The sequence below is a fragment of the Nomascus leucogenys genome, chromosome 10 (assembly GCF_006542625.1).
Source record: "Nomascus leucogenys isolate Asia chromosome 10, Asia_NLE_v1, whole genome shotgun sequence".
NCBI lineage: Eukaryota > Metazoa > Chordata > Mammalia > Primates > Hylobatidae > Nomascus > Nomascus leucogenys.
The window spans coordinates 62,431,506-62,459,365 of NC_044390.1; the positions used below are offsets into that span (position 1 = coordinate 62,431,506).

Consider the following 27,860-nt stretch of genomic DNA (forward strand, 5'->3'; position numbering starts at 1 on the left):
CGAGGCACGGCGGGAAGAGAGGCGGGAGACCGCGCGGGGCATCCCGGGAGCAAGGGCCGGGCCAGGCCTGGGCGCGGGGCATTGTGGGAGGTGGACGCCGCTCCGGGGCGGGTAGGTGAGTGGGGAGGGGCGGGAAGGGTGCACATCTTGGGGAGGGGAGAGGCACCGCTAGGTGGGACGGCAGGGCTGGAAGGTGCCGCAGCGGGCTGGGCGGGCAGTAGGAGCGTCGGGAGCGGGCTGGATGGGGCTGCTCGAGGGGAGACGCGCAACTGGACGTGGGGGGAGCATCTGGGGTGAAGGAGCCCATCCGAGGACGAGGGGCCATGTCTAGAACGAAGATGCATATTGCGGGGGATGGTGGATGTAACTGGGAGGAGGGGCCCACAGCTGGATTGGGGGCCGCATCTGAGGAGGAGGGCACCACAGGTGAATACTGGTGTCACTTCCGAGGAGAACTAGCCACAAGTGGGGCACACACCTGTAGGCGAAGCGTGGATAACTGCATGTGGGGAGTATATCTGGAGATGAGAGTGTCTCAGGGAAGTCCCAGCTACAGCTGCAGGTGGCGAGCCATAGGGTCATAATCGGGGGAAGGGGCAACAGCTGCACGCCAGAGACACATCTGGGGAGTGCGGAGCCACAGGAGCATGAAGCATGTGACCGGGAGAGGGGTCCGTGGCCTGGATGTGGGAGCACATCTGGAGATGGAGCGTCTTTGGAGGGGTTACAGCCAACTGTTGGCAACATGGAAGGAGGAGTTCCAGATGAATACGAGCGCTAGAAGTTACTCTTGGGTGAGAGACACAGCTGGAAGGGGAGGAGGTTTTAGCTGGAATTTGAGAACACATTTGAGGAGATGTCCAGAGCTGAGCTTAAGGGTCGTATTTTGGGAGAAGGGATTCCAACTGTACCTAAGGGTCACGTCTGTGGAGGAGGAGACGAGTTGGAATTAGGAATCAAGATGACAGGCTCCAAGTGAACCAGGGATAAGGCGGTGGGAGGAGGCCAAAGATAGGTTGGAGGTTGATATTTATATATTTGGAGAAAAACAGGCACGTCCGACCCCGGGCTACCCACCTCGATAGAGGCACCAGCACCAACGGGGCAGGCCGAGAATGGAGTAGATGAGACACCCCGGGTGGGAATGGGTCTGATATCCACCTGCTCTCCTGTCCTCCACGCAGGCCCCCAGGATGGAGCGGCCGGAGCCCCCACCCGGCACGGCTGCGGGGCAGGAGGAGCAGGAGCTGCGGGAGCGGGCCTTCTTCTCGTGGGCCGAGTTCAGCCGCTTCTTCGACGCGTGGTGTCAGCAGCGGCTGGCGCTCTTCTTCGTTAAGAGCTCCATGCACTTGGCGCGCTGCCGCTGGGCCAGTGCGCCCCCGCTCTACACGCTCATCGACGTGCTCAAGTACAGCTACGTGCGGCTCGTGTGCAAGGACGTGCGTGCGCCCAGCCGGCCCGCCGTGGGGTGCGTGAACCTGAGCCGCTGTCCTGCTGGGGGGAAGGGGAGCACCGGGGGTGGGTGTGGGTGGGAGACGGGCAGAGAACACCCCACCCAGAGGTGCAGAGGGAGAGAGGCCAACTGAGAGCCAAATACACCTTGCAGAGAGGCGGGAGTCAAGGAGGGACATGTACTGAGAGACAGTGAGAAGAGGAGCTAGAGAGACAAAGATACTCACGGAGCAAGAGATGGTGTGGGCCCTACTTACAGACTTTTTTTTTTTTTTCGAGATGGAGTCTCGCTCTGTCGCCCAGGCTTGAGTGCAGTGGTGCCATCTCGGCTCACTGCAGCCTCCACCTCCTAGGTTCAAGTGATTCTCCCGCCTCAGCCTCCCAACAGGCACCTGCCATCATGCCCGGCTAATTTTTGTGTGGTTTTTTGTTTTGGTTTTGGTTTTGTTTTGCTTTGTTTTTAGTTTTTTTGTTTTTTTGAGACAGAGTCTTGCTCTGTCACTCAGGCTGGAGTGCAATGCACAATCTCGGCTCACTGCAACCTCTACCTCCCGAGCTCAAGCGTTGTTTCTCCTGCCTCAACCTCCTGAGTAGCTGGGATTACAGGCACGCACCACCACGCCTGGCCAATTTTTGAATTTTTGTAGAGATGGGGTTTCACTGTGTTGGCCAGGCTGGTCTCGAACTCGTGACCTCAGGTGATCTGCCTGCCTCACCTCCCAAAGTGCTAGGATTACAGCCGTAAGCCACTGTGCCCGACCTGACTTACAGAATGTAATAGAGACTTCGAGAGGCAGAGCATAAAACACACACACCCCATGAGGAGAAAAAAGTCATGGAAAATTCCAGAAACATGGAGACATGAAGGCAGAAACACCAAAGAGAGCCAGGGAAACAGAAGAGCCAGGTTTTGTACACGTGACAAAGACTGGGAGACAGAGACTGGGAGACTGAACTGCAGAGAAGCCACAGGATAAAGAAAAGGATCCATCTATTCAGTGAATAACGGGCCAGGTCCCATGCTGTGGGCTGGGGATATTCTTGTTAGAGCGATGGAGTTGGGCAAGAGATAAAAATCCCTGCCCTTCTGGTACTTTCTGACCGGACAGGAAGATTGACATTAAAAGAACAAGCTCACAGGTAGTTCCCTACAACTGTGCAAAGAGGGGCAGGTGAGAAATCCAGGACAGCCAGAATCACACCCAGGTGGCCAGGGGTATTTTAATGGACCCCGATTTTATTTTATTTATTCTTTATTTTTTCTTTATTTTTTTGAGACGCGGTCTTACTCTGTTGCCCAGGCTGGAGTGCAGTAGTACGATCTCGGCTCCCTGCAACCTCCAACTCCTGGGTTCAAGAGATTCTTCCACCTCAGCCTCCCAAGTAGCTGGGACTACAGGTGTGTGCCACTATGCCCACCTGATTTTTGTATTTGTAGTAGAGATGGGGTTTCACCATGTTGGCCAGGCTGGTCTCGAACTCCTGACCTCAAGGAGGCCGAGGTGATCTGCCCACCTCGGCCTCCCAGAATGCTGGGATTACAGGCATGAGCCACCACACCCAGCCAAATTGACCCCAATTTTATTTTATTTTATTTTATTTGAGACAGAGTCTTGCTCTGTCATCCACACTGGAGTGCAGTGGCACAATCTCCGCTCACTGCAACCTCAGCCTCCTGGGCTCAAACAGTTATCCTGCCTTAGCCTCCTGAGTAGCTGGGATTACAGGCATGCGCCACCATGCCCGGCTAATTTTTGTATTTTTAGGGTTTCACCATGTTGGCCAGGCTGGTCTTGAACTCCCGACCTCAGGTGATCCACTTGCCTTGGCCTCCCAAAGTGCTGGGATTACAGGTGTGAGCCACGGTGCCTGGTCTGACCCCAGTTTTAAACAGGGGTTGTTCCCCACACAGTGTTAGGTTTCCAGCTTCCACTGGAACACCGGAAGAGGTGAGCCCATGTTTCCACTGGCAGACGGCCACCCCTCTTGGATGGGGCTTTGCTGCCCAGGTTTGCCCCAGACCCTGCCACTCTCTGCTGCCTCATCCCTAGCGCTGTCTTTTGCTTGTTTGGCCTGCCTGGTCCCAGAAGGTGTGTGAGTTTGAGACCCTTGGTTGGGAGCTGTAGACAAGAACAGAGTGCTCAAGAACACAGGCTCTGCCTTCAGGCTGCCTGAGACATGCTCCACGACTTTCTGGATGGGTGACTTTGGGCACTGGACTTCACATCTCCAAGCCTCAGTTTCCTCATCCTTTGAAATGGGGTTATCATGATACCCGCTTCATGGGGCCATTGTGAGCATACTGTGAGATCACACATGAGAAAAACGCATCACCCTGGTGCCTGGAACATGGGGTGGCTGGTTAAGTGATAGCTGTTACAGGACTCAAGAGCATGGACTCTGGGCCATTGCACTGCTGATGGTTGGCGGATGCTGTTGAGCGAGTGACTCCACCCCTCTGTGGCCTCAGTTTCCTCATGTGAAAATGGGGGACAAAATAGTGTCTATCTCATAGGTAAATTATTCAGAAAGGCATCCAGCACAGAGTAAGCACACTCTAACAGCTCTTTCACCGGTAGTTATTTAAACATGTATTGTGGAATACATTCTTGCAACTTTTTTCTCACTACTTATTCTAGAAACAGAGACTCGGAGATCTGAAAGCGGAACAGCATCAAACACACACATCACCCAGAAACCTAGAACGTTAGAGCTTGCAAGAAGCTCAAAGAAGCTCAGGCCTAACCTGAAACCTATTAACAGAACCCAGTTCCAATGTAACAAATGCTTATTGAGCACCTACTATGTGCATGCCCTTCGCTGGACATTTGGAATCCAAGACTGATCTCGGCTCTTGAACAGCTCAGAACTTAATGGGGTAGACAAAGACCAAAAAACAAAAAAAAAATTGTAGATAGTGGCCCATAGTAGTGAGAGTGAGATTGAGGGGAGATGAGAGGAGGATACAAAGGGAGAGGTCAGCTCCACCTGAAAGCTTACTGAGTGGTTCTGGAAGGCTTCCTGGAAGAGGTAACCAGTAAGCAGAACCTTGAAGAATTTTGTTGATATGTTTATGTATGTATAGTATTTGAGCTAACAGACATACTAGGTTTACTATGTGCAGGTACTGTCCCAAGTGCTCTACAAATATCAGAGACAGCCAAGGAGCAGGAGAGACAGGGCTGTGGAGGGGGCGAGGACAGGGCCCTGGGTACGCTCCTGGGACTGGGTAGATGATGAGATGGTCTCTGAATGGGGAGTGCGGGAGCAGGTGGTTGATGAGCCGGTTCAGGAACGATGTCTTGGACCCGTCATGTCTAGCTCCCCCACTCTCTCAAGCTGCTCAAAGCAGAGTCTCTCCAGTGCCACAGCCCAGGGACAGCCCATGGGCTGAGGTTAGGCTGGAGAAGTTAGTGTGTAAGGAAAGGCAGGACATGAGGCTGCAGTGGTGTTAAGGCCTGGATCTGGCAGGGCTGAGTACAGGAGTTGGGACTTTTTCTGGGGGGTGGTGGGAGCCCTAGAAGGCTGTGAGTAGGGTCAGTTCTGGGTGGAGGAAGATCCCTCTGGGGCCGTGTGGGAGATGATGTAGGGGAGAGAGAAGGGATATGAAGGAGGAGGCTGGGGCTGAGGGTGCAAGGAACCAGACAAGAACTTTCTTCCTGGCCACTCCTTCCCCCTTGCCAGAGGTTACACAGTGACTCTCCCGAAGTCACCACTGCTGCAGCTTCAGCTCTCCAGCTCCAGTTCCTCCCCTGTCCCTCTCTCTCAGTACTACCCTCCCTGGAACAGAATTGCTCAGCCTTTCTCAATACACACCGGCCATTGAAAACACAAAGATCTTGAAAACCTGAAAGATCAAGAATAAATGGGTAGTCGGGTGCGGTGGCTCTCGCCTGTAATCCCAACACTTGGGAGGCCAAAGCGGGCAGATCACTTGAAGTCAGGAGTTTGAGGCCAGCCTGGCCAACAGGGTGAAACCCTGTCTGTACTAAAAATACAAAAATTAGCCGGGCATGGTGGCAGGTGCCTGTAATCCCAGCTACTCGGGAAGCTGAGGCAGGAGAATCACTTGAACCCAGGAGGCAAAGGTTGCAGTGAGCTAAGATTGTGCCGCTGCACTCCAGCCTGGGCAACAGAGGGAGACTCTATCTCAAAAAGATGAATAAATGGGTAAGTGGAAGGCAAAACAAAGCAAAACAACGGGTCCTTGAAAAAAAAGTTTAAAAAATAGCAGGTACTATTTCTGCATTGTTTACTATGCACTAGCTGGTTTCTAACCATTTTACATAATTTAATCCTCTTATTTAGCCCTTTCTATGAGCCTGAGAGACTAGTATTACTATTAGCCCCACTTTCCAGGTGAGAAAACTGAGACACAGAATGCTTAAAGATTGTTCCCAGGATAACACAGCAGCTAAGAGGGAAAACCAGGGTCTGGACCCTCTTTCTGGTTACTAAGCCCATGATTTTAATTACCACCCTCCCACCTTTCTTTCTCACTTTCTCTTTCTCTCTCCTTCCCTCATCTTTATTTCAATCATTCAACCCTCAGTGTGAGGGTTGACTATGCCATGGGTCCCCTAAAGATGTGTTGGTTCTGGGCACCAGCCTATCCGTCCTTTCACCCAAGAGGTTTTTGGGAGCCCCTGCAATGTGCAAGGTGGTGGTTTTAGATGCTGGGATTTCTGTGGGAAGTGTACATTACAGATGGACATAAATAAAAATCCCGGCCAGGCGCGGTGGCTCACACCTGTAATCCTAGCACTCTGGGAGGCCGAGACAGGTGGATTGCCTGAGCTCAGGAGTTTGAGACCAGCCTAGGCAACATGGTGAAACTCCGTCTCTACTAAAATAAAAATTAAAAAAAAAAAAATTAGCCAGGTGTGGTGGCGTGCACCTATAATCTCAGCTACTCAGGAGGCTGAGGCAGGAGAATTGCTTGATCCCAGGAGGCGGAGGTTGCAGTGAGCCAAGATCATGCCACTGCAGACAGAGTGAGACTCTGTCTCCAAAAAAATAAAAAATAAAAAATCCCTACATGCAATGGACCGTGCCCTAGGCAGGATATGGTCAGGGAAGACTTCCTGGAGGAGGCGATGCTGGCTGTGGGGACTGAAGGATGAGTAGGAGTTGACTAGGTGAAAAGGGAGAGGAATGTTTTATGAAGGAGGGAAGAACTTCCGATAGGTTGTGGAAATGGAAAAAATGTGGATGGGTAGGATGTGGTGATGGATGGTTTTGGTGGAATGGAGACCATATCCCAGAGTAGGTGCGCCAGGGTTTGTAGATTACCCCGTGGGATTTAGTCACTGAATCATCACACACTTACTGAATACCTCCAGACGCCAGGTACTGTTCTAGGTGCTGAGGATACAGAGAGAAACAAAACAGACAAAAATTCCTATCCATGTGGAATTTGCATTTAGCGGGGGGATGACATTATTCCTCCAGATAGGTGGAGAGAAATTGCAAAAATGGTGTATTGAAGCACCAGTAGGTGGTTATGTGAGATTCTGGGCCCCTGCAGAGGAGACGCACTGTTCTCTGGCAAAATTCATGGCTTCACAGAAGACCTGACCTACCCGGAGCAAGGGGCTGTTCTAGGGCCTGAAACACCTAGGCTGAAGGAAGTCAGACCAAGGGTTTCACAAAAGCCCATGAATTATTCTAGAAAAATGTACCGGGTGGCATTCCGTGAACTTGCAATCTTGAGAAATCAAACATGGGGATTTCCTTTGCTTCCACCTGATACCACATGGTGGCTGTAGGTTTATTTCATCCATACTTATTTGTACATTGAATAATTTTCTAAATGTGCATTATTTTTGTATTTTTTGAGACGGAGCTTCGCTCTTGTCGCCCAGGCTGGAGTGCAATGGTGTAGTCTCAGCTCACTACAACCTCCATCTCCCAGGTTCAAGCGATTCTCCTGGCTCAGCCTCCTGAGTAGCTGGGATTACAGGCGCCCGCCACCAGGCTCAGCTAATTTTTGTATTTTTATTAGAGATGGGGTTTCACTATGTTGGCCAGGCTGGTCTCAAACTCCTGACCTCAAGTGATCCGCCTGCCTTGGCCTCCCAAAGTGCTGGGATTATAGGCGTGAGCCACAGTGCCTGGCCTTGTTACTTTAAATAAGGCATAAAGTCTCAAACTCTGTATTTTGATTTTTAAAATCTAGCAGGCTCCTGCATTTTTCTTTACCTCGTGCATGTAGGAAAAAAGGGGTGTGTCAAGGATGCCCTTCTGGTTTAACAAAGAAAATTTTTAAGCATTTATACTGGTGGATTTAAGCATTTCTCTGGGTGGATCCTGGGGAGAATCACCCAGTTGGGGGGCCATTTGGAAAAAACATAGGAGGGCTTTTAGGGGGTGTGTTACTGGGGTATTTACTACCTGGGAGCCAGGGTTTCTTAACTACATGCCAGGCCCCGGGCAGTCTGTGTCACAAGGGTCAGCAAACTAGGAAGCCCTTGGACCAATCCCAACCTGCAGCCTACTTTTTTTTTTTTTCTTCTTGAGATGGAGTCTCGCTCTGTTGCCCGGGCTGGAGTGCAGTGGCGCAATCTCGGCTCACTGCAACCTCCACCTCCTGGGTTCAAGCGATTCTCCTGCCTCAGCCTCCTGAGTAGCGGGGACTATGGGCATGTGTCACCACACCCGGCCAATTTTTGTATTTTTAGTAGAGACGGGGTTTCACCATGTTGGTCAGACTGGTCTCAAACTCTTGACCTCGTGATCTGGCCACCTCGGCCTCCCAAAGTGCTGGAATTACAGGCATCAGCCACCACGCCTGGCCTGTAGCCTATTTTTATAAATGAAGTTTTATTGGAACATAGCCGTGCCTGGTCATTTACGTATTGTCTATGGCTTCGTTTGCAATATAGCAACAGAATGTATTAAACATTTACTACCTGTCCCTTTGCAGAAAATGTTTGACAGCTCCTGCTGTATAAACATAAAGTCTGCCAAAAAATGCTGATATTACCCCACATGGAGAAACACTGAACCCCTCTTCAGAAATCAGATGCCAATTTAAATATTACTATCAGAGAAATACACTCTGATTTTTTTTTCCTATTCCCTTTCTTTTTTCTTTTTTGAGACAAGGTCTTGCTCCGTTGCCCAGGCTGGAATACAGTGGTGCCATCATAGCTCACTGTAACCTCGAACTCCTGGGCTCAAGTTATCCTCTTGCCTCAGCCTCCTAGAATAGCTAGGACTATGGGTGTGTGCCACAATGCCCGGCTAGTTTTTTATGTTTTAATTTTTTGCAGAGAAGGGCTCTTGCTATGTTGCCCAGGCTGGTCTTGAACTCCTGGACTCAAGAGAAGTGATCCTCCTGCCTCAGCCTCCCAAAGTGCTGGGATGACAGGTGCTAGCCACTGCACCCGGCCCTATTTCATTTCCTACAGTGCTGGTTGCAACTCCCTACGTTAATTTCATGTAATGGGCTATGCTCCACAGTCTGAGAACCACTGTCCTAGACAAACTCTTGCTCACACACATAAAGAGATGTATAAGAGAGTGTTGTAGGCTGGGCGCAGTGGCTCATGCTTGTAATCCCAGCACTTTGGGAGGCCGAGGCGGGCGGATCACGAGGTCAGGAGATCGAGACCATGGTGAAACCCCGTCTCTACTAAAAATACAAAAAAATTAGCCGGGCGAGGTGGCGGGCGCCTGTAGTCCCAGCTACTCGGAGAGGCTGAGGCAGGAGAATGGCGTGAACCCGGGAGGCGGAGCTTGCAGTGAGCCGAGATTGTGCCACTGCACTCCAGCCTGGGTGACAGAGCGAGACTCCGTCTCAAAAAAAAAAAAAAAGAGAGTGTTGTATCACACATTGGGGTGATTGAAGCATCATTCGTAAAAGAGGAGAAATGGAAACACCATCATAGATGGCAGAGCCATGGAGTGGAACATTGGGCAGCAGTAAAAGGAGTGCAACTGAACAGTTTTGAAAATCCGAGTGAAAAGCCAGCTGCAAAGGCAGATCGGGTGGGATGATTGTCTTAGTCTCAATTGATGTAACAAACTACCACAAATATGGTGGCTTAAAACAATACCAATTTATTTATCTCACGGTTCTGGAGGTCAGAGGGCCAATATGGGTCTCAGGGCTAAAATCAAGGCATTGGCAGTGCTGTGTTCTGGAGGCTCTAAGGAGAATCTGCGTCCTTATCTTTCCAGCTTCTAGAGACCACCCATGCTCTTTGGCTTGGAGCCTCTTCCTCCATTTATTTTATTTTATTTATTTATTTATTTTAGACGGAGTTTTGCTCCTGTTGCCAGTAGGACCACCCATGCTCTTTGGCTTGGAGCCTCTTCCTCCATTTATTTTATTTTATTTATTTATTTATTTATTTATTTATTTATTTATTTTAGACGGAGTTTTGCTCCTGTTGCCCAGGCTGGAGTGAAGTGGTGCAATCTCAGCTCGCCACAACCTCCACCTCCTGGGTTCAAGCGATTCTCCTGCCTCAGCCTCCCAAGTAGCTGGGATTACAGGCATGTGCCACCACGCCTGGCTAATTTTGTATTTTTAGTAGAGACAGCATTTCTCCATGTTGGTCGGGCTGGTCTTGAATTCCCGACCTCAGGTGATCCACCCACCTCGGCCTCCCAAAGTGCTGGGATTACAGGCATGAGCCACCGCGCCAGGCCATTCTTCCATTTTTTGTTTTTTTTTGAGAGATAGGGATCTCACTAGTCTTACTATGTGCCCAGGCTGAACTCAAATGATCCTCCCAGCTCAGCCTCCTGAGTAACTGGGACTATAAGCAAGTGCCACCGTGCCTGGCTCTTCCTCCATCTTTAAAGCCAGAAGGGTAGCATCTTTCAATCTCTCTCTGACTTTGATCCTCTTACTTCCCTCTTTCCCTTATAAGAACCTTTGTGATGACATTTGGGCCTACCTGGATAATCCAGACTCTCCCCATCTCAAGACCCTTAATTTCATCATACCCGCAAAGGTCCTCTTGCCATGGAAGGCAGCGTATGTGCAGTTCCAGTGACTCTGATGGGAATATTTTGGGGAACCATGATTCTTCCTACCACAATGCTCGGAAACAAAGAGCTTTCTTTTTCTTTTCTTTTCTTTTTTTTTTTTTTTGCTTCGAGACAGGGTCTCGCTCTGTCACCCAGGCTGGAGTGCAGTAGTGTGATCTCGGCTCACTGCAATGTCTGCCTCCCGGGTTAAAGCCATTCTCCTTCCTCAGCCTCCCAAGTAGCTGGAATTACAGGTGTAATGCCATTAGCCTATTATTGGCCACCATGCCTGGCTAATTTTTTTTTTTTTTTTTTTTTTTAGTAGAGACAGGGTTTCACCATGTTGGCCAGGCTGGTCTCAAACTCCTGATCTCAGGTGATCTGTCCCCCGTCAGCCTCCCAAAGTGCTGGGATTACAGGTGTGAGCCACCACGCCCAGCCAAAAACAAAGTTTTTTCTAAGTAGACTTTTAAAAAATGTAACACACATCCAGGAAAGTACACACATCATATGTATGCAACTGAATGAATTTTCCCAAAATAAAATTCAGAGGTAACCAGCACCTAGAACGAGAAACAGAATATGTCCAGTCCCAAGAAACCTGCTGGTGCCCCCTCACAGGGTTAACCACTTAAGGGTAACCACTATCTAGTCTCCTAACAGCAGAGGTTAACTTTGCCTGCTGTTGAACTTTATATAAATGGGAATCATATCACAGTTTCTCTTTCATGTCTGGCTTCTTTCACTTGGTAGGTTTGTGAGATTTGTCCATATTGTTGGAGGTTGTAATGGTGTGTTCATTCTTGGTGCTGATTAGCGTTTTATTTTAGGAATATACCGCAACTTATCTTCTCACTCTATTGTTGGATATTTAAGTTTCAAGCATTTGGCAAATATACATAGTGCTGCTTTGAACATTCTCATACACATCTTTAGATGCCCATTTGTCTTGGGTGGCACCACTGGGTCACAGGAGAGGCATAAAATCTGCTTTAACAGATACTGCCATGCAGTTTTCCAAAGTGCTTGTGCCATTTCACACTCCCATCAGTGATGGGTGAGAGTTCCAGTTGCTCCACGTCCTCATCAACACTTGATGTTATCAGTCTCTTGTTTGACCATTCTGCTGATGTGTAGTGGCATTTCCTTACAGTTTTAATTTGTTATGTCTTTGATGACTAATGAGTCTGAGTCCTTTTTCACGTATACAATGCTTTTAAAACAGAGAAACATACCTCCCATTGTTTATGGGTGCATAAAAATATACATGGAATGCTAATAGATAATTTTGATAGCGGCTGCCTCTGGGGACAGAGGGAAGGAGGATAATTTGTTAGGGCAGCGTTCACAGGAGGCCTCAACTTTCGATGTTATTGCTAAACCAGAAGCAGATACAGGACTATCTGAAATTTTTTATTTCTAAAAAAAGTTAAGGTAAATACAATAAAACATTCACTCACTTTTGACAGAACTGAGGGTGGTAGGTATAGAATTTTAGTGAACACTTACTGCTTGCCATATTCCAGACACTGTGTAGGTGCTTTACCTATATTAACTCTTTTCATGCTCATGACGATCCTATGAGGAAGGTATGATGAGTAGGACCTTCCTTTTAACCTATGAGGAAACTGAGGCATAGAGACTTGAAGTGACTTGCCCCAGGTCACACAGCTGGCATATTCTTAGGGCCCTCTACTCTTCTCTATGCCTGAAACAATCCTTAGTTTAAAAAAAAAAAAAAGGTGAGTGGAAAAGAAGAAGAGGGCAGCAGAGTGATGTGACCAGGGCGGTGGTGGTTCCTCCCACAGGCCTCCCCAGCCCGGCTGCCCCGCCTTCATCATCGTCAAGCTGAGCCCGCTGCGGGACCGCCTCGTGGTGACGGAGTGCCAGCTGACCCACTCACACCCGGCCTGCCCGCTGGAGTTCGCCTACTACTTCCGCCCGGGCCACCTGCTGGCCAACGCCTGCCTGCCAGTGCGCACCACCAACAAGATCTCCAAGCAGTTCGTGGCCCCAGCCGACGTGCGCCGCCTGCTCTCCTACTGCAAGGGCCGCGACCACGGCGTCCTGGACGCCCTGCACGTGCTCGAGGGCCTCTTCCGCACCGACCCTGAGGCCAAGGTGGGGTCTCGGGAGAGGCAGGCCAGGGGAGGGGGTGGGGGAAAGCCACGCTGAAGACTCGTGGGTCATTCATTCCTTCATCCGCCCTCTCATCCCTTCACTCCTTTCCTCCATTCATCCATTCATTCATCAGTAAGTACTTACGGAGGCACTGGGGATGCAGCAGCAAACCAGATCCACGTGGTCTCTGTCCCCAGAGAGCTTACCTTCTAGTGTAGTGCTGCCCAGTAGAACTTTCTTCCAGGATGGAAACGTTCTGTGATTCTGCACCCCCAGCCACATGTGGCTATTGAGCACATGAAATGTGTCTAGTACACTGAGGAACTGCATTAATTAATTACTTTTTTTGAGATGTAGTCTCTGTCGCCCAGGCTGGAGTGCCCTATCGCCCAGGCTAGAGTGCAGTGGCATAATCTCAGCTCACTGCAACCTCTGCCTCCCGGGTTCAAGCGATTCTCCTGCCTCAGCCTTCCGAGTACCTGGGACTACAGGCCGTGCCACCACACCGGCTAATTTTTTTGTATTTTTAGTAGAGATGGGGTTTCACCGTGTTAGCCAGGATGGTCTCAATCTCCTTACCTTGTGATCTGCCTGCCTTGGCCTCCCAAAGTGCTGGGATTACAGGCGAGAGCCACCGTGCCCGGCCTGAATTTATTCTAATTAATTGAAATTTAAATAGCCACCTATGGCTATTGGCTGCCTTGCAGAGGTAACTGCCAGAACACCCCTGCAATTCTGGTGGGAAAAACCAACAACCAACAAACACGTCCAAATGTGATGTAACATCACTAGGGGCTGGGTGCTAGCAAGAAGAGGAGCCACAGTGATGACAAATGCTATGTAAGTTTTTTTTTTTTTTAATCTTTTTTTTTTTTGAGACAGGATCTCACTGTCACCCAGGCGGAGTGCAGTGGTGCAGTCACGGCTCACTGCACCCTCGATGTCCCAGGCTCAAGCAATCCTCCCACCTCATTCTCCCGAGCAGCTGGGACAACAGGCGTGCACCACCACACCCAGCTAATTTTTTAGTTTTTGTAGAGATGTTGGGTGGGGGATCTCCCTATGTTGCCCAGGCTAGTCTTGAACTCCCAGACTGAAGCAATCCTCCTGCTTCAGCCTCCCAAAGTGCCGGGATTACAGGCACGAGCCACCATGGCAGGCCTACTTAAATTTTTTTTTTTAATTGAACTGCACAAGTAGAAAATGCACAAATGATAAATACTTAGTTTGATGAATGTTCACAAGGGGAGAACACACCTGAACCCACCACGCAGATGGAGAATTAGGAGAAGGAAAAGTGCTATGTCATGTAATGTGATGGAGCGATAAATATCATAAAGGAGAAAAAGGCCGGGGTCTGGAGCGGGACAGTTCTAAGGGTGCTGTTTGAATTGGTCAGGGAAGGGCTCTTTAAGCACATGATGCTGAAGCAGAGGAGATGGAACTGAGGCAAAGGACCCTCATTCTGTCATCAGAGGGAAGAGAATTCCAGGCAGAAGGAACAGCCAGTGCAAAGGCCCAGAGGCACGAGCAAGCTTGTGTTGGAGGAACAGTGAGGATGGCTGCTGCTCCATAAGGAATCTCTGCAGCTTTAATCCAACTTCAAGTTTGGGGTGAACTTGAAGTTTAAAGAGGAAAGAAAGATGAGAAAGTGGGGGAAGAACTGGTTTCTCCTCCTGGCTGTGCCTTTGTCTCCCTTGTGTGTGGAAGAGGTCCCAAGGCGGGGTAAAGTCGAGATTCAGCTCTGGCACACTCTTCCTGTCTTCATCTCATGCCCAGTAAGAAGCTCTGATTCAAGCCACCAGCCCAAGCCCAGGCCTCCGTCCCGACATAATAATAATTTTAGCTAATGTTTATCAAGCACTTACTACATGCCAGGCACTACCCTAAGTGCTTTACATACTATAACTCATTTTAATCTCACCTGAGCCCTATGAGGAAATAGTCCACCATTCTCATCCCCATTTTACAGACAAGGAAACTGAAGCACAGAGAAGTCAAGTAACTGGCTGAAAGTCACACAGCTATTTAGTGACAGAGCTGGGCTTCGGACCCACACAGCCTGGATCCAGACCCATGGCCTTCACCGTGGGGACAAACACACATGCACTTCCTACTCCACTGGTCTTTACTGACCTAGCAACTCTCCTCCACTACCCACCATGACATAACTAAGCCTCAGCTGTTCTTCCCTGAAACCGCCCTCTGCAGGATTGTTCCTGTGCAAAGCAGCTCATTCATAAATCAGAGCCTTCCCTGGAAGGGGAATTGTCTTTTCATTTTGAAGGCTGTCTTGGAATCTCGGCTAAACCAAGGTTGGCTCCTGGGTCTGTGTTTTGGCCTGCCTTAATACTTTTTTTTTTTTTTTTTTTTTTTTTTGAGACGGAGTTTCACTCTTGTTGCCCAGGCTGGAGTGCAATGGCGTGATCTTGGCTCACCGCAACCTCCGCCTCCCGGGTTCAAACGATTCTCCTGCCTCAGCCTCCTGAGTAGCTGGGATTACAGGCATGCACCACCATGCCTGGCTAATTTTTGTATTTTTAGAAGAGACGAGGTTTCTCCATGTTGGTCAGGCTGGTCTTGAACTCCTGACCTCAGGTGATCCGCCTGCCTTGGCCTCCCAAAGTGCTGGGATTACCGACATGAGCCACCACACCCAGCCCCTTAATACTCTTAAAAGAAAGGAGGAAGAAGTTCTAGGACAGGAGAGACAGATTAGTGAAGCAACATTTAAATATTTACTTTTTGAATATGTCATACATTCACATGGTTCTAAAAAGGGTATGTGGCAAAAAGTCTTCTTATCACATCCTGTCCCCCAGGTCCCCTCCCCCGCAGAGTTATTAGCAGCTTATGAATCATATCTAGCTTTCTATCCTATGGACCAGCACTGCCCAGTGGAACTTTCTACAATGATAGAAATGTTCCTTATCCAGGCTGGGCATGGTGACTCACACCTGTAATCCCAGCACTTTGGGACTCTGAGGCAGGCGGATCACCTGGTGTCAGAAGTTCAAGACCAGCCTGGCCAACATGGCGAAACCTGGTCTCTACTAATAATTCAAAATTAGCCAGGCATGGTGGCAGGTGCCTGTAATCTCAGCTACTTGGGAGGCTGAGGCACAAGAATCGCTTGAACCCAGGAGGCAGAGGTTGCAGTGAGCTGAGATTATGCCACTGTACTCTGGCCTAGGTAACAGAGTGACACTCTTGTCTAAAAAAATAAAAAGAAGGAAAGAAAATGGTTTTTTCTGTATTGTCCAATCCAGAGGCCGCTGGCCACACATGGCTATAGAATGCTTAATGAGGCCAGTATGACTGAGGAACTGAATTTGTCATTTAATTTATTGAAATGTAAACAACCTGATGTGGCTAGTGGCTTCTGGATTGGACAGCGCAGCTCTGCACATATACAGGTCAATTTGCATGTCTGTATTTTTAACTTTAATTTTTAACTTTATTTCCTCTTTCTGTCCCCTCACCCCCCACCCCCAGCAGGCAGGGCAGCCTATTGTACACGCTGTTTTTGTTTGTTTGTTTGTTTTTTCAGACAGGGTTTCACTCCTGTCACCCAGGCTAGAGTGCAGTGGCACGCTGTTGGCTCACTATAACCTCCACCTCCTGGGCTCAAGTGATTCTCCTGCCTCAGCCTCATGAGTAACTGGGACTATAGGCGTGCAGCACCATGCCTGGCTAATTTTTATATTTTTAGTAGAGACGAGGTTTCACCATGTTGGCCAAGCTGGTCTCAAACTCCTGACCTCAAGTGATCCACTCACCTTGGCCTCCCGAAGTGCCGGGATTACAGGTGGGGGCCACCGCACCCGGCCTATACATGCTGTTTTGCATCTTGCTTTATATGTTGGGGAGTGCCAGATGTCACCATCTTTCGTTCTTCCTCTGGGGCTGGTCAAATCCCCCTGAGAAAACTCCTCCGGCCTCCTGGCGGGGGGTGAAGGCGAGGCTGCCAAGGCCAGGCTGCCAGCTTCTGGGAGCCACCGGGGCGGGGCAGGGAGCTGTCAGGCATTCAGCCAGCAAGACGCACTCAGTCCCCACTTGGGGTTCAGAATCCCCCTCCCTCATCTTCAGATCGGCCAGATGTCCCCAAAGCCAGCGGCCCTTCTGTTTCGCCCTGTCTACAGAATAAACCCCCAGTCACGGGGGTGGGGGAAGAGTAAGGGGAGAGGGGAAACGAGATTTGGAGGTCTAGCTGCTGCTGAAACAGCCCTCGGTTCGTCTTTATTTTGCCTTCTGCAAAACTGGCCTGGTGTTGCCAGCTCCTTTTGAGGACTTTACTACTGGTTCTCAGCATCCCCCAATTGCTGGCTTAGGATTTATGGGTTTTGGGGGGTGAGGTGGGATTAGCATGTCCAGCTGCTTTCCAGTTTCCAAAGTTCTGTCCCTATCATATTGCCTCTGATTTTAAAAAAAAAAAAATCCATTTAAAATATAGATGTACTTGAGGTTCAAGAGAGTGAAACTAGAGAGGTGTTCAATCCATCACTTTTACACAGAAGTTTCACCTTTTTTTCACTTATAAAATCTAATGAAAGAGTTCTATATTATTAATATGTTAATAATACAGTAGTAATATAACAATATAATGTAGATATTAATATAATAATATTATAATATGTAACTCATAATATGTAATGTTAATAATATAAAAGGTGCGATGGCTCACACCTATAATCTCAGCACTTTGGGAGGCCGAAGTGAGAGGATCACTTGAGCCCAGGAGTTCAAGACCAGCCTGGCCAACATAACGAGCACCTGTCTTTACAAAAAAAAAAAAAATTAGGCATGGTGGCATGCATCTGTAGTCCCAGCTACTCGGGAGGCTGAGGCACGAGGGTTGCTTGAGCCCAGGAGCTTGAGGCTGCAGTAAGCTATGATCATACCACTGCACTCCAGCCTTGACAACAGAGTGAGACCCTTTAAATAGATAGATAGATGATAGATAGATAGATAGATAGATAGATAGATAGATAGATAGATGATAGATAGATAGATAGCTTTAAATTTTCATCCCAAGCCTAGGTCAAGCAACAATCAGTCTTTCCAATTCCCAGCAGTCTTCCAAAGGAAGGATTATTTGTAAAAAGTGCCTGGCACTTCCTGAGTTGGGTTGCTCTCTTGATCTTTGGAGGGGATCAGACAAGAAGGATGTACCCAAAGCCACAAGGCATGATTTATGGGCAAGATTGGGGGGTGACTTCACCCAGGGAGGTGTTAACACCTTAACACCTTTTTTTTTTTTTTTTTTTTTTTAGGCAGAGTCTCACTCTGTCTCCCAGGCTGGAGTGCAGTGGTGCAATCTCGGCTCAACACAACCTCCGCCTCCCAGGTTCAAGTGATTCTTGTGCCTCAGCCTCTTGAGTAGCTGGGACTGCAGGCGTGCGCCACCAGGCCTGGCTAATCTTTTTTGTGTGTGTTTTAGTAGAGATGGGGTTTCATCATGTTGGCCAGGATGGTCTCGATCTCCTGACCTGGTGATCCGCCTGCCTCGGCCTCCCAAAGTGCTGGGATTACAGGCATGAGCCACCGCGCCCAACCGTTAACACCTTTTATCACCTGCCCTGCCCGGTGATGATGGGCTTTGGGGTCCAGTCACATCTCCATTCCCTCACTTGTGGCAGGCACCAGGGTAACCAGCAAGCAAGCCCTGAAAAGAGAGACCTTGCCTGGAAACATTGCAGCTTTCTCTTACATGTATGCTTTGCCTTCTGAGAATGGTGAGCATTGACGCAAGTGTGTTTGTTTTAAGAATACTCGATGGGTCCAGGCATGGTGGCTCACGCCTGTAATCCCAGCACTTTGGGAGGCCGAGACGGCTGGATCACGAGGTCAGGAGATCGAGACCAGCCTGGCTAACGCGGTGAAACCCCATCTCTACTAAAAATACAAAAAATTGGCCAGGTGTGGTGGCAGGCGCCTGTAGTCCCAGCTACTCAGGAAGCTGAGGCAGGAGAATGGCGTGAACCCAGGAGGCGGAGCTCGCAGTGAGCCAAGATCGCGCCACTGTACTCTAGCCTGGGTGACAGAGCGAGACTCTGTCTCAAAAAAAAAAAAAAAAACAAGAATATTCGGTGGGAAGCTGGTATGATCTCAGTGGAGGGCAATTTAGCAATATCTATCAAAATGACAAGAACACTCACCCTTAGGCCCACAATCCCACTACTGGTGATTTATCCTGCAGATGTAGTTGCACAGCTGTGGAAGGACTTACTTACAAGGTTAATCATTGTTATTTGTGAAAGCAACAGATTAGAAACAACCCAAATTCCACCAATGGGTAATCGTTACATAACTTGTGGTATATCAATCCGTGGATTACCACACAGCACTAAAAAAGAATGAGCACTTTGGGAAGCCGAGGCAGGCGGATCACAAGGTCAGGAGATCAAGACCATCCTGGCTAACACAGTGAAACCCCGTCACTACTAAAAATACAAAAAATTAGCCAAGCATGGTGGCAGGCACCTGTAGTCCCAGCTACTCGGGAGGCTGAGGCAGGATAATGGTGTGAACTCAGGAGGCATAGTTTGCAGTGAGCCGAGATCACACTACTGCACTCCAGCCTGGGCGACAGAGTGAGACTCCGTCCTAAAAAAAAAAAAAAAAAAAAGAAAGAAAGAATGAGAACAAGTCTAGGAACTATTTTGAAAGATCTCTCAAACACATTTTTAAGTTAAAAAAGCAAAATGCAAAACTGTACATAATATGCTGTATTATCTATAAAATAGAGCAAATAAGAATTATAGGTATGTTTACTTGTATTCATATAAAGAAACTCTAGAAGAATACCAAGAACTGTGGATGAGGGTAGAATAGTGAATGGAAACAGACTGATTAGACAAAAAAGGTGGGAGTAAGACCTTTTACGTATCGCTTTACATTGTTTGATTTTAGGACCATGTGGATGTTTGCATATTCAAATAATTCTTAAAAAGAAGATGAAAATAGAAGGTGGGCACGTGGCTCACACCTGCAATCCCAGCATTTTGGGAGGCTGAGGTGGGTGGATCACTTGAGGTCAGGAGTTTGAGACCAGCTTAGCCAACATGGTGAAACCCCGTCTCTACTAAAAATACATAAATTAGCCAGGCATGCTGGTGGGTGCCTGTAGTCCCAGCTACTCAGGAGACTGAGGCAGAAGAATCACTTAAACCTGGGGGGGCGGAGGTTGCAGTGAGCCGAGATCATGCCACTGTACTCCAGCCTGGGTGACAGATTGAAACTCCATCTCAAAAAAAAAAAAAAAAAAAAAGACGAAAAATAGGCAATAGTCCCAAATAGTCCCAGCATACTAAACGCATTTGTTTCTCTCCTCAGAGGAAAAGTTAGAGGGTGAATTATAGAGGGTCTTGAGGCTGTGTGAGTCAGGATGGCCTGGGTTTTGCTGTAATAATGAACAACCCTCAAATCTCAGTGGCTGAACTCATTGAATTTTATTTCTTGCTCACTTACACGGCCACCATGGGATGTTGGGGGAGTACTGTTTATCGGAGTCATTCTGGGACCCAGGAGGATGGGCATTCATCCCAACAGAATCACCATATCTGGCAGGGGTGGCTGCAGAGGCTTCTCCTTGGATGCAATGCCTCAGCTCCCTCTCACTCACACTTGATTGGCCAAAGCAAGTCACATGACGCTGCTTACCTGCAAGGGGGCAGGGAGGTGCAATGCTACTAAGTGCCCAGGAGAGGGAGAACTGCAATTTCTTGGCAAGCAGCAAAAGATAACCACAGGATGTTTCATCAAGGGCCGCCCAAAGCCGTGTCTGAATATGGGGCTCTTGTTTCCCCTGCTCTGTGGTTACACAGGCCTCCTGCAGCTCAGTGTCAGCTTTTCTAGCTTCTCATGGCTCCCAAGGGGAATATTTTCTATGCTGTATAGCCTGTTTTTACATCAAGCCATTTTTGGGGTGTTATAGTAACAGCTGGTGACTTGATTTTATTTATATTGATATGTGCCAAAAGCTTTATGAACATTCTGGCTGTGCCAGTTACTAGCTGTGGGGCATGAAACAAGTTATGAACAACCTATTTACCTTCTCCAACCCTTAGTTCATTTATCTGTAAAATGGGGATAATACTATCTTACAGGGCTGTTGGGGTTGTTGTGTGAGAATTAAAGTGCAGTGTGTGTGTGTGTGTGTGTGTGTGTGTGTGTGTAGAATGGGTAGAACTGTGCCCAGAAGTAGGAAGCCCTGCATATGTTCAATATTTAGCTATTATTTTGTTGTTGTTGTTGTTGTTTGTTTGTTTTTTGTTTTTGAGATGGAGTCTCTCTCTGTTACCCAGGCTGGAGTACAGTGGCACAGTCTCAGCTCACTGCAGCCTCCGCCTCCCGGGTTCAAGCGTTTCTCCTGTCTCAGCTTCCCAAGTAGCTGAGATTACAGGCACATACCACCACGCCCAGCTAATTTTTGTATTTTTAGTAGAAGTGGGGTTTCACCATGTTGGTCAGGCTGGTCTTGAACTCCTGACCTCAGGTGATCCACCTGCCTCGGCTTCCCAAAGTGCTGGGATTACAGGCGTGAGCCACTGTACCCGGCCTTAGCTATTATTTTTATTCCTTCAATTTTTTCTTTGGGGCAGTCTGGAGAACAGTTTCATGTGAACATTCTGATCACATCAAAAAGGGAGGATTTACTCACGTGTCGAAAGAGGTGTGAATGGAAAGTAGTAAAGGCATGGTTTCTGATGTTCATGTTTGTGGAATCTGCCGTCTATGGCAGATGCTTCCCCGTGCTACCAATTTGTGTGTCTGAAAGGACACCCGTACACTCATTTGCATCCTCAAAATCTGTTCCTCCGTGGGTTTCTCCATCTCTGCAAAATGCACTGCTGTCCACTGTGTGCCTAAGCCAGGCCTGTTTGGTCCATATTTTGAAGGCTCTAGGGTAGAGTGGTCAGGAAAAAGAGGCCCTGGACCCAAGCTGTCAGGGCTCAAATCCCAGCTCACCTGGTATTGCAAATCACATGGGTGACACCAGGCAAGCAACTGAAGCCCTGTGTGCCTTGGTGTCCTCATCTGGAAAAGGGGGATGATAACCATAGTATCTGTCTTACAGGGATATTGTAAGGATGAAAGATTAATTGTTGGAACTGTACCTGGTACAGAAAAACTACTTCATGTGTGCTTTGCACACCCGAAATCTTCTTTTTTATATTTATTTATCCTTGGCCTGTGGGCTGTCTCCTCTCACTCAGTGGTGTGTCTCATTTGTTCTCCTCTGTGCCTGAGCCAGCACATCATATTTTCTCAGTAAATATTTGGCAGAAAAATGTATTCAACAGCCTGGCCAACATGGTGAAACCCCGTCTCTACTAATAATACAAAAATTAGCCAGGCATGGTGGCACGCACCTGTAATCCCAGCTACTTGGGAGGCTGAGGAGGGAGAATCACTTGAACCCAGGAGGCAGAGGTTGCAGTGAGCCAAGATCACGCCGCTGCACTCCAGCCAGGGCGACAGAGTGAGACTGTGTCTCAAAATATATATATATATATATATTCATTTACATAGCCCCGCCTTCATCAAATGTCACCCTACCTCTTAAAATGCCGCCCAACATGTTCTCCCACCTACTGCTTTTGTTTCCAATCATTCCTAATGGCCTGCATCCATTGCATCCCAGCATCACTGCTTGTTAGCACAGTGGCCTTGGGCAAGTCACTCTTCTGGTGTAGCTGGGGGTCCCTAAGACCACCCTCAGTTTCCATGATTCACTATAAGGAATCACAGAACTGAGAAAAATTGTTATAGTCGAGGCTACAGTTTATTACAGCAGAAGGATACAGAATAAAATCAGCAAAGGGAAGAGCCACATAAGGCGACCCCATCAGTCTCTCTGATTCCTTAATTATCCCGCAGCACCACATAGGGCAGAGGCCAAGAGAGACCAGCATGAGCTGCCGGATGTCCTCTCTCAGTGAAGTCCCATGGACAGTGCTCAATTCTCCCAGCAATGACATGTGACAACAACGATGTATTGCCAGCCAGGGACACATACTTGGGCCTTGGTGTCCAGGGTTGTTATTGGGGTCAGCCATGTAGACTTGTTCTGAATACTGCTGAGAGATTGAGACAGACGGTAAGAACAGCTGAGATCTGATGCACGCCAGGTGTCCTTCCATGCGCTGGCCAGGAGTGATCTCATTTTAGCCCATCCATGACGCTCTTAAATAGACATCCCTATTTTTCCAGACAAGGAACGAAGGCTCATTGAGGGGAGGTCACTTGCCTGAAGTCCCACGGCTAATAGGCAAATCCAGGAGTCTGATCCTTGAACCTCCACCCTCACAGATGTGGCCTTGGACATGACTGCACACCCTCGTGTGAGTTCACTCACTCAGGATGTATTGAGCCGTTGTTCCGGGGCAGGTACCATTCAAAGCATCAGGGATGCTATTTTAGTCAAGGCTACAGTTTATTACAGCAGAAGGATACAGAATAAAATCAGCAAAGGGAAGAGCCACATAGGGCAGAGGCCAAGAGAGACCATCCCAAACGGGAACATCCCTGTGCTTGTGGGGCTTACATCTTAAGGAGGGCAAGCAGGCAATGGGCAGATCAGCAAACAAAGATATGACTTGCCAAAGGGTGGTAAGTGCCGTGGCCAAAAGGAGCCAGAGAGAGATGGGGTGTTTGCTTAGTTGGAAAGTCAGAGAAGACCGGGACGTGATGTTTGAACATAGATGATAATTATAATGGCCACTTTCAGAACACTTACTATTTGTTGGATAAGTAGTAACAGTAATATTATATGTACCAGGCAATGTTCTAAATGCTTCAATGCATCTCATCTTTCCAATCACAGAGATGCTCTGAAAGGGAGGTTAGGGAAGTTGGCAGAAGGCACACAGCCAGGAAGCAGGGGCTCCAGGATCTCAGCCCAGGGATCTTGGCCTCACAGGCTATGCTCTTCACCATTGTCCTGCCTCTCAGTGCATGGAGAAATGAATGTTCAGTGCCTAGAAGGGATAATCAGGGAGTACGGAGGTTAAGGAGGGAACTGAGGCACAGAGAGGTTAAATCACAGGGTTCAGAAGTGGTGGGGGTGGGACCCAAAGCTAAATGATCTGCCTCCACAATCTAAGCTCATTACCACTAGACCAGTCATCCTTAACTTAAGCATGCATAGGAGTCACCTGGAGGGCTTGTCAAACTAGATTGCTGGGGCCCGCCCCCAGAGTTTCAGACTCTGGGTCTGAGGTGGCCCCGAGAAGGTGCATTTCTGTCAAGGTCCCAGGAACCGATGGTGATGCTGCTGGTCCAGGGCCCACATTTTGAGACCCACTGCCCTAGACTGCCTCTCAGCACACGGAGGAATGAATAGCCAGCTTCCGGCGGAGGAAACTGAGGCTCAGAGAAGCTAAAAGGGTCATGTGGAAAAAATTACATAGCTGTTATACTGCAGTACCTGGATCTCAAACCCAGGCAATCCGGCTCCAGAGTGTTTTTAACCATTTCCCTGCACTGCCTCCTGCCGGTCAAAAAAATAAATGCATATGCAGGCAAGAATGAATGGGTTCCCATTTCCGTAGAAGGGGAAACCGAGGTCGGGGAGCTGGGCGGGGAGACGCCAGCATCCTCTGACCTCTTTCCTTGCCTCCCTGCCCCCGCCCCCAGGTGAAGCTGGTGTTCGTGGAGGACCAGGCGGTGGTGGAGACGGTGTTCTTCCTGACGTCGCGCACCAGGGCGCTGCTGCGGCGCTTCCCGCGCATGCTGCTGGTGGACCGGCTGCCAGGGCTGCAGGGCGCGCTGGATCTGCTGGCCGTGCTGTGCGTGGACGGCTCGGGCCGTGCGCGCCAGGCTGCCTGCTGCGTGGCGCGCCCGGGCACACCGAGCCTGCTGCGCTTCGCGCTCGCGTCACTGCTGCAGAGCGTGCCAGACGTCAAGGGCCGCGTGCGCTGCCTCACCGCCGGGCCCGAGGTGGCGGCGCAGTTGCCTGCAGTGCGCCAGCTGCTGCCCTGCGCGCGCGTGCAGATCTGCCGCGCGCAGGGCCTGGAGACGCTCTTCAGCAAGGCGCAGGAGCTGGGCGGCGCCGGCCGCGAGGACCCGGGCCTGTGGTCGCGCCTGTGCCGCCTGGCTGGCGCGTCGTCGCCCGCAGCCTATGACGAGGCGCTGGCCGAGCTCCACGCCCACGGCCCGGCCGCTTTCGTGGACTACTTCGAGCGCAACTGGGAGCCCCGCCGCGACATGTGGGTCCGCTTCCGCGCCTTCGAGGCGGCCCGAGACCTGGACGCGTGCGCCCTGGTGCGAGGCCACCGTCGGCGACTGCTGCGTCGTCTCAGCCCCTCGCGTGGCGTGGCGCAGTGCCTTCGCGACCTGGTGGCCATGCAGTGGGCCGACGCAGCCGGGGAGGCGGTGCCCGAGGGGCCCGATGGCGGGGAGCCTTGGCTGGAGGATAAGCCAGGGAGGGGGGCCCAGGGGGAGAACGAGAGGGTGAGGGGCCTGGAGACGGGCGACTGGGGAGGGGCTCCGAAAGAAGGAAGTATTTGGAGGGGAGCCCAGATGGAGAAGGAGTGGGTAAGAGCACTGGACACCAGAGACTGGGGCGGGGCTCAGTTCGAAGGTGAGAAGGGGAGGGCACTGCAGATCAGAGATTGGAGAGGGGGTCAGTTGGAGAATCAGAAGCCCAGGGGACTGGAAGGGGGTGTGTTGAGAGGGTCGCAGTTGGAGAAAGGGCACCTGAGAGGACCAGAGATTAGAGACTGGAGGGGGCCCCAGTTGGAGGATGAGAAAGACTGGGGACTGGAAGGTTATGTCTGGAGGGGAGCCCAGTTGGAGGACCAGGCGCTAAGAGGATTGGAAGGGTATACCTGGAGGGTGGCCCAGTTGGAGGATCGCAGGAGTAGAGCGCTGGAGACCACCGACCTGAGGGGGACCCAGTTTGACTATGAGAGGGTCAGGAGTCTTGAAGGAAGCCCCTGGAGGGGGGCGCAGGTGCACGATGAAAGGGCAGGGGGACTGAGAACTGCGGAATGGAAGGGGCCACAGTCAGAAGTAGAGAAGGGCAGGGGGCTGGAGATCAGAAACTTGAGGGGGATCCCCTTGGAGAAGTCCCTGGAGTTGGCCCCTGAGAAGGGAGACCAAAGGGGACCCCAGTGGGAAGATGAGAGGAGGAGAGGGCCAGAGATTGCAGAGGAGAGGGGAGCGAGGGTGGGGGTCAAAAGAAGAAGGGGCCTGGAAGATGTAGTTCTGGTCCAGCTGGGAGACACGAGGGTCACAGGCATGGAGAATGGAGATGGAGGGGGAGCCCGGTCCGTGGGCCCCAAGAGCCGAGCTGGACGAGGGATGGAGTGGGGAGACGCAGGAGGGCGGTGTCTAGGGCGGGGGAACGGAGTCGTGTCTGGCACCCCGGTGGGGACTGTATTGGAAGGCAGCCCAGAATGGGCAGCGGCGAGGAGTGAACACCTGGCTGCAGGTGATGGCCTGCAGGAAGGAGGCGAAGATGGCCCCAGGGAACCAAAGAGGCTTTGCCGACCCGCGGGAGAGGAGGAGGTGGACTGGGAACCCCTGGCCAAATTCCGGGCAGCCTGCGGGCCAGAGCTGGCAGACCTGGTGGCTGAGGAGTTGGCCTTTGCTAGGCAGCATGGGACCCGGGGTTTCCACTGGACCGGAGATGGCTTTGCCCTTAAGGACGGCACCTCGGACTTCTTCCTGGATGGGGCCCTGACACGCTGCAGCTGCTCAATTCACGCCGCCCGCCGTCTGCCCTGCAGACACCTCTTTGCAGCGCGCCTCCTCACTGGGGCTGCCTTATTCCACATGGACCTGCTCAGGGATTGCTGGGGGAGAGCCCCAGAGCCCTGACCCTTCATGCCTCTGCCCACCACCCTCCACCAGGAGGGCCGGAGGGCATTCTTCGATCCCAAAGATAATAGGGCTGAGGCCAAGGAGACCGCTCCAGTCCCCCTGGCCACCTCCTGGGTCATCCGGGGACCTCCTCATGGCAGTTTGCCTCTCTGGGTCCAAGGGCAAGCTGTAAGTGGTCTCTGAGGTCCTGGAACCACAGCTTGGGAAGGTGTTGATGGCCAGGGCGGATTCTGAGGGCTTCCCTCTGGAGAGGAAGCATGTGATGAAAGGTGTAGACAGGGTCAGGCTGGGGCAGAAGGAAGGAAAGGGGCAGAGCTGGGGGGAGGGGGAGGAAGCGATGATATGGGGAGTATCTGGCAAGAGTAGACTGGCCAGTCTAGGGAGTGCAGGGGGGAGAGGGGAAAGGGAGAAAGTACAGAAGACAGATGAAGGAGAGGAGGTAAGCGACAAAAAATGGAAAGGGGAGCCGGAAATGGAGGAGAGAGGACAAGCAAAGAGACAGAAATGAAAACATGAGGAAAAGCTGGGGGAAGCAGGAGAAGAAGGGATGGGATGTAGGAGGGGGAAGAAAAATCGGAGATGAGACAAAGGAAATGTGTGGGAGATGGATAGAGAAGAAATGGAAGGGGCTTGGTTTTAGTTTTTCTCCAAGACCTTGACACATCGACCCCCTTCGCCTTCTGAAGTGAGAGGGAGGGCGGGCACTGGGGGTCAGGAGAGTCTCCAGCAGGGGAGGGGAATTGTTTGGACTATTGTTCTTCAGGATTGGAATAAAACAATCTTATTTTGGTCTCCCTGATGAGTTCTTGGCTTCCGGGGTTGGTTGGGAGTCCCAGATCCAGGGAACAGTTGAGATGGTCCAGCGTTCCTTCATTCTTTCTACCAACAAGGCCTCCTGGGGCCAGATGGATAGAGGAGCCGCAATGAATTCATCTCCATAGCAACTCAAGCTTCCTTCTTCATCATCTGGACCAGTGCGTCCCAGTGGCAACTTCTTGACATGAGTCAATTCTACCTTCAAATGACTGACTCATGCCAAATGTCCTGGCCACAGAATGGGCATGTGACCCAGTCCTGGTCAACGAGTCTGCTCAGGTTGAGGTGGGAGGCTTTTTTTTATTTTTATATTTTTGTAGAGACAGGGTCTTGCTATGTTACTCAGGCTGGTCTTGGACTCCTCAGCTTAAGCAATCCTCCTGCCACGGCCTCCCAAAGTGCTGGGATTACAGGTGTGAGCCACTGTGCTCAGAACTAGGAAGCTTTTTTTTTTTTTTTTGGTGGGGGGGGAGTCTTGCTCTGTTACCCAGGCTGGAATGCAGTGGCACGTTCCCAGCTCACTGCAGCCTCCACCTCCCAGGTTCAAGTGATTTTCATACCTCAGTCACCTGAGTAGCTGGGATTACAGGTGCCTGCCATCACACCTGGCAAATTTTTGTATTTTTAGTAGAGACGGGGGTTTCACCATGTTGGCCAGG

General features: G+C 50.2%; 1 protein-coding gene across 5 annotated transcripts; it reads left to right on the plus strand.

Annotated features, from left to right (window-relative positions):
• The first annotated feature begins 59 nt into the window (after positions 1–59).
• ZSWIM9 (zinc finger SWIM-type containing 9) lies at positions 60–27,176 on the plus strand. Of its 5 annotated transcripts, none has more exons than XM_030820962.1 (4): positions 60–115; positions 1,185–1,468; positions 12,243–12,555; positions 24,196–27,176. In XM_030820962.1, exons 2-4 carry the CDS (start codon positions 1,194–1,196, stop codon positions 26,380–26,382), a joined length of 2,775 nt encoding a protein of 924 aa, XP_030676822.1. In that variant the 5' UTR covers positions 60–115; positions 1,185–1,193; the 3' UTR covers positions 26,383–27,176. The 5 variants fall into 5 exon arrangements, with proteins under 5 accessions (XP_030676822.1, XP_030676823.1, XP_030676819.1 ...); XM_030820963.1 differs by having other exon boundaries at positions 62–111; XM_030820959.1 differs by lacking the exon at positions 60–115 and adding an exon at positions 153–426.
• The last annotated feature ends 684 nt before the right edge of the window (positions 27,177–27,860 follow it).

Excerpts from the sequence above, each read along its gene's own strand:
- ZSWIM9 (XM_030820958.1), top strand. The coding sequence starts at position 648 with ATGAAGCATGTGACCGGGAGAGGGGTCCGTGGCCTGGATGTGGGAGCA. Across the intron at positions 1,469-12,242 it reads CCCAGCCGGCCCGCCGTGGG|GCCTCCCCAGCCCGGCTGCC; the intron begins GTGCGTGAACCT and ends TTCCTCCCACAG. Across the intron at positions 12,556-24,195 it reads GCACCGACCCTGAGGCCAAG|GTGAAGCTGGTGTTCGTGGA; the intron begins GTGGGGTCTCGG and ends CCCCGCCCCCAG.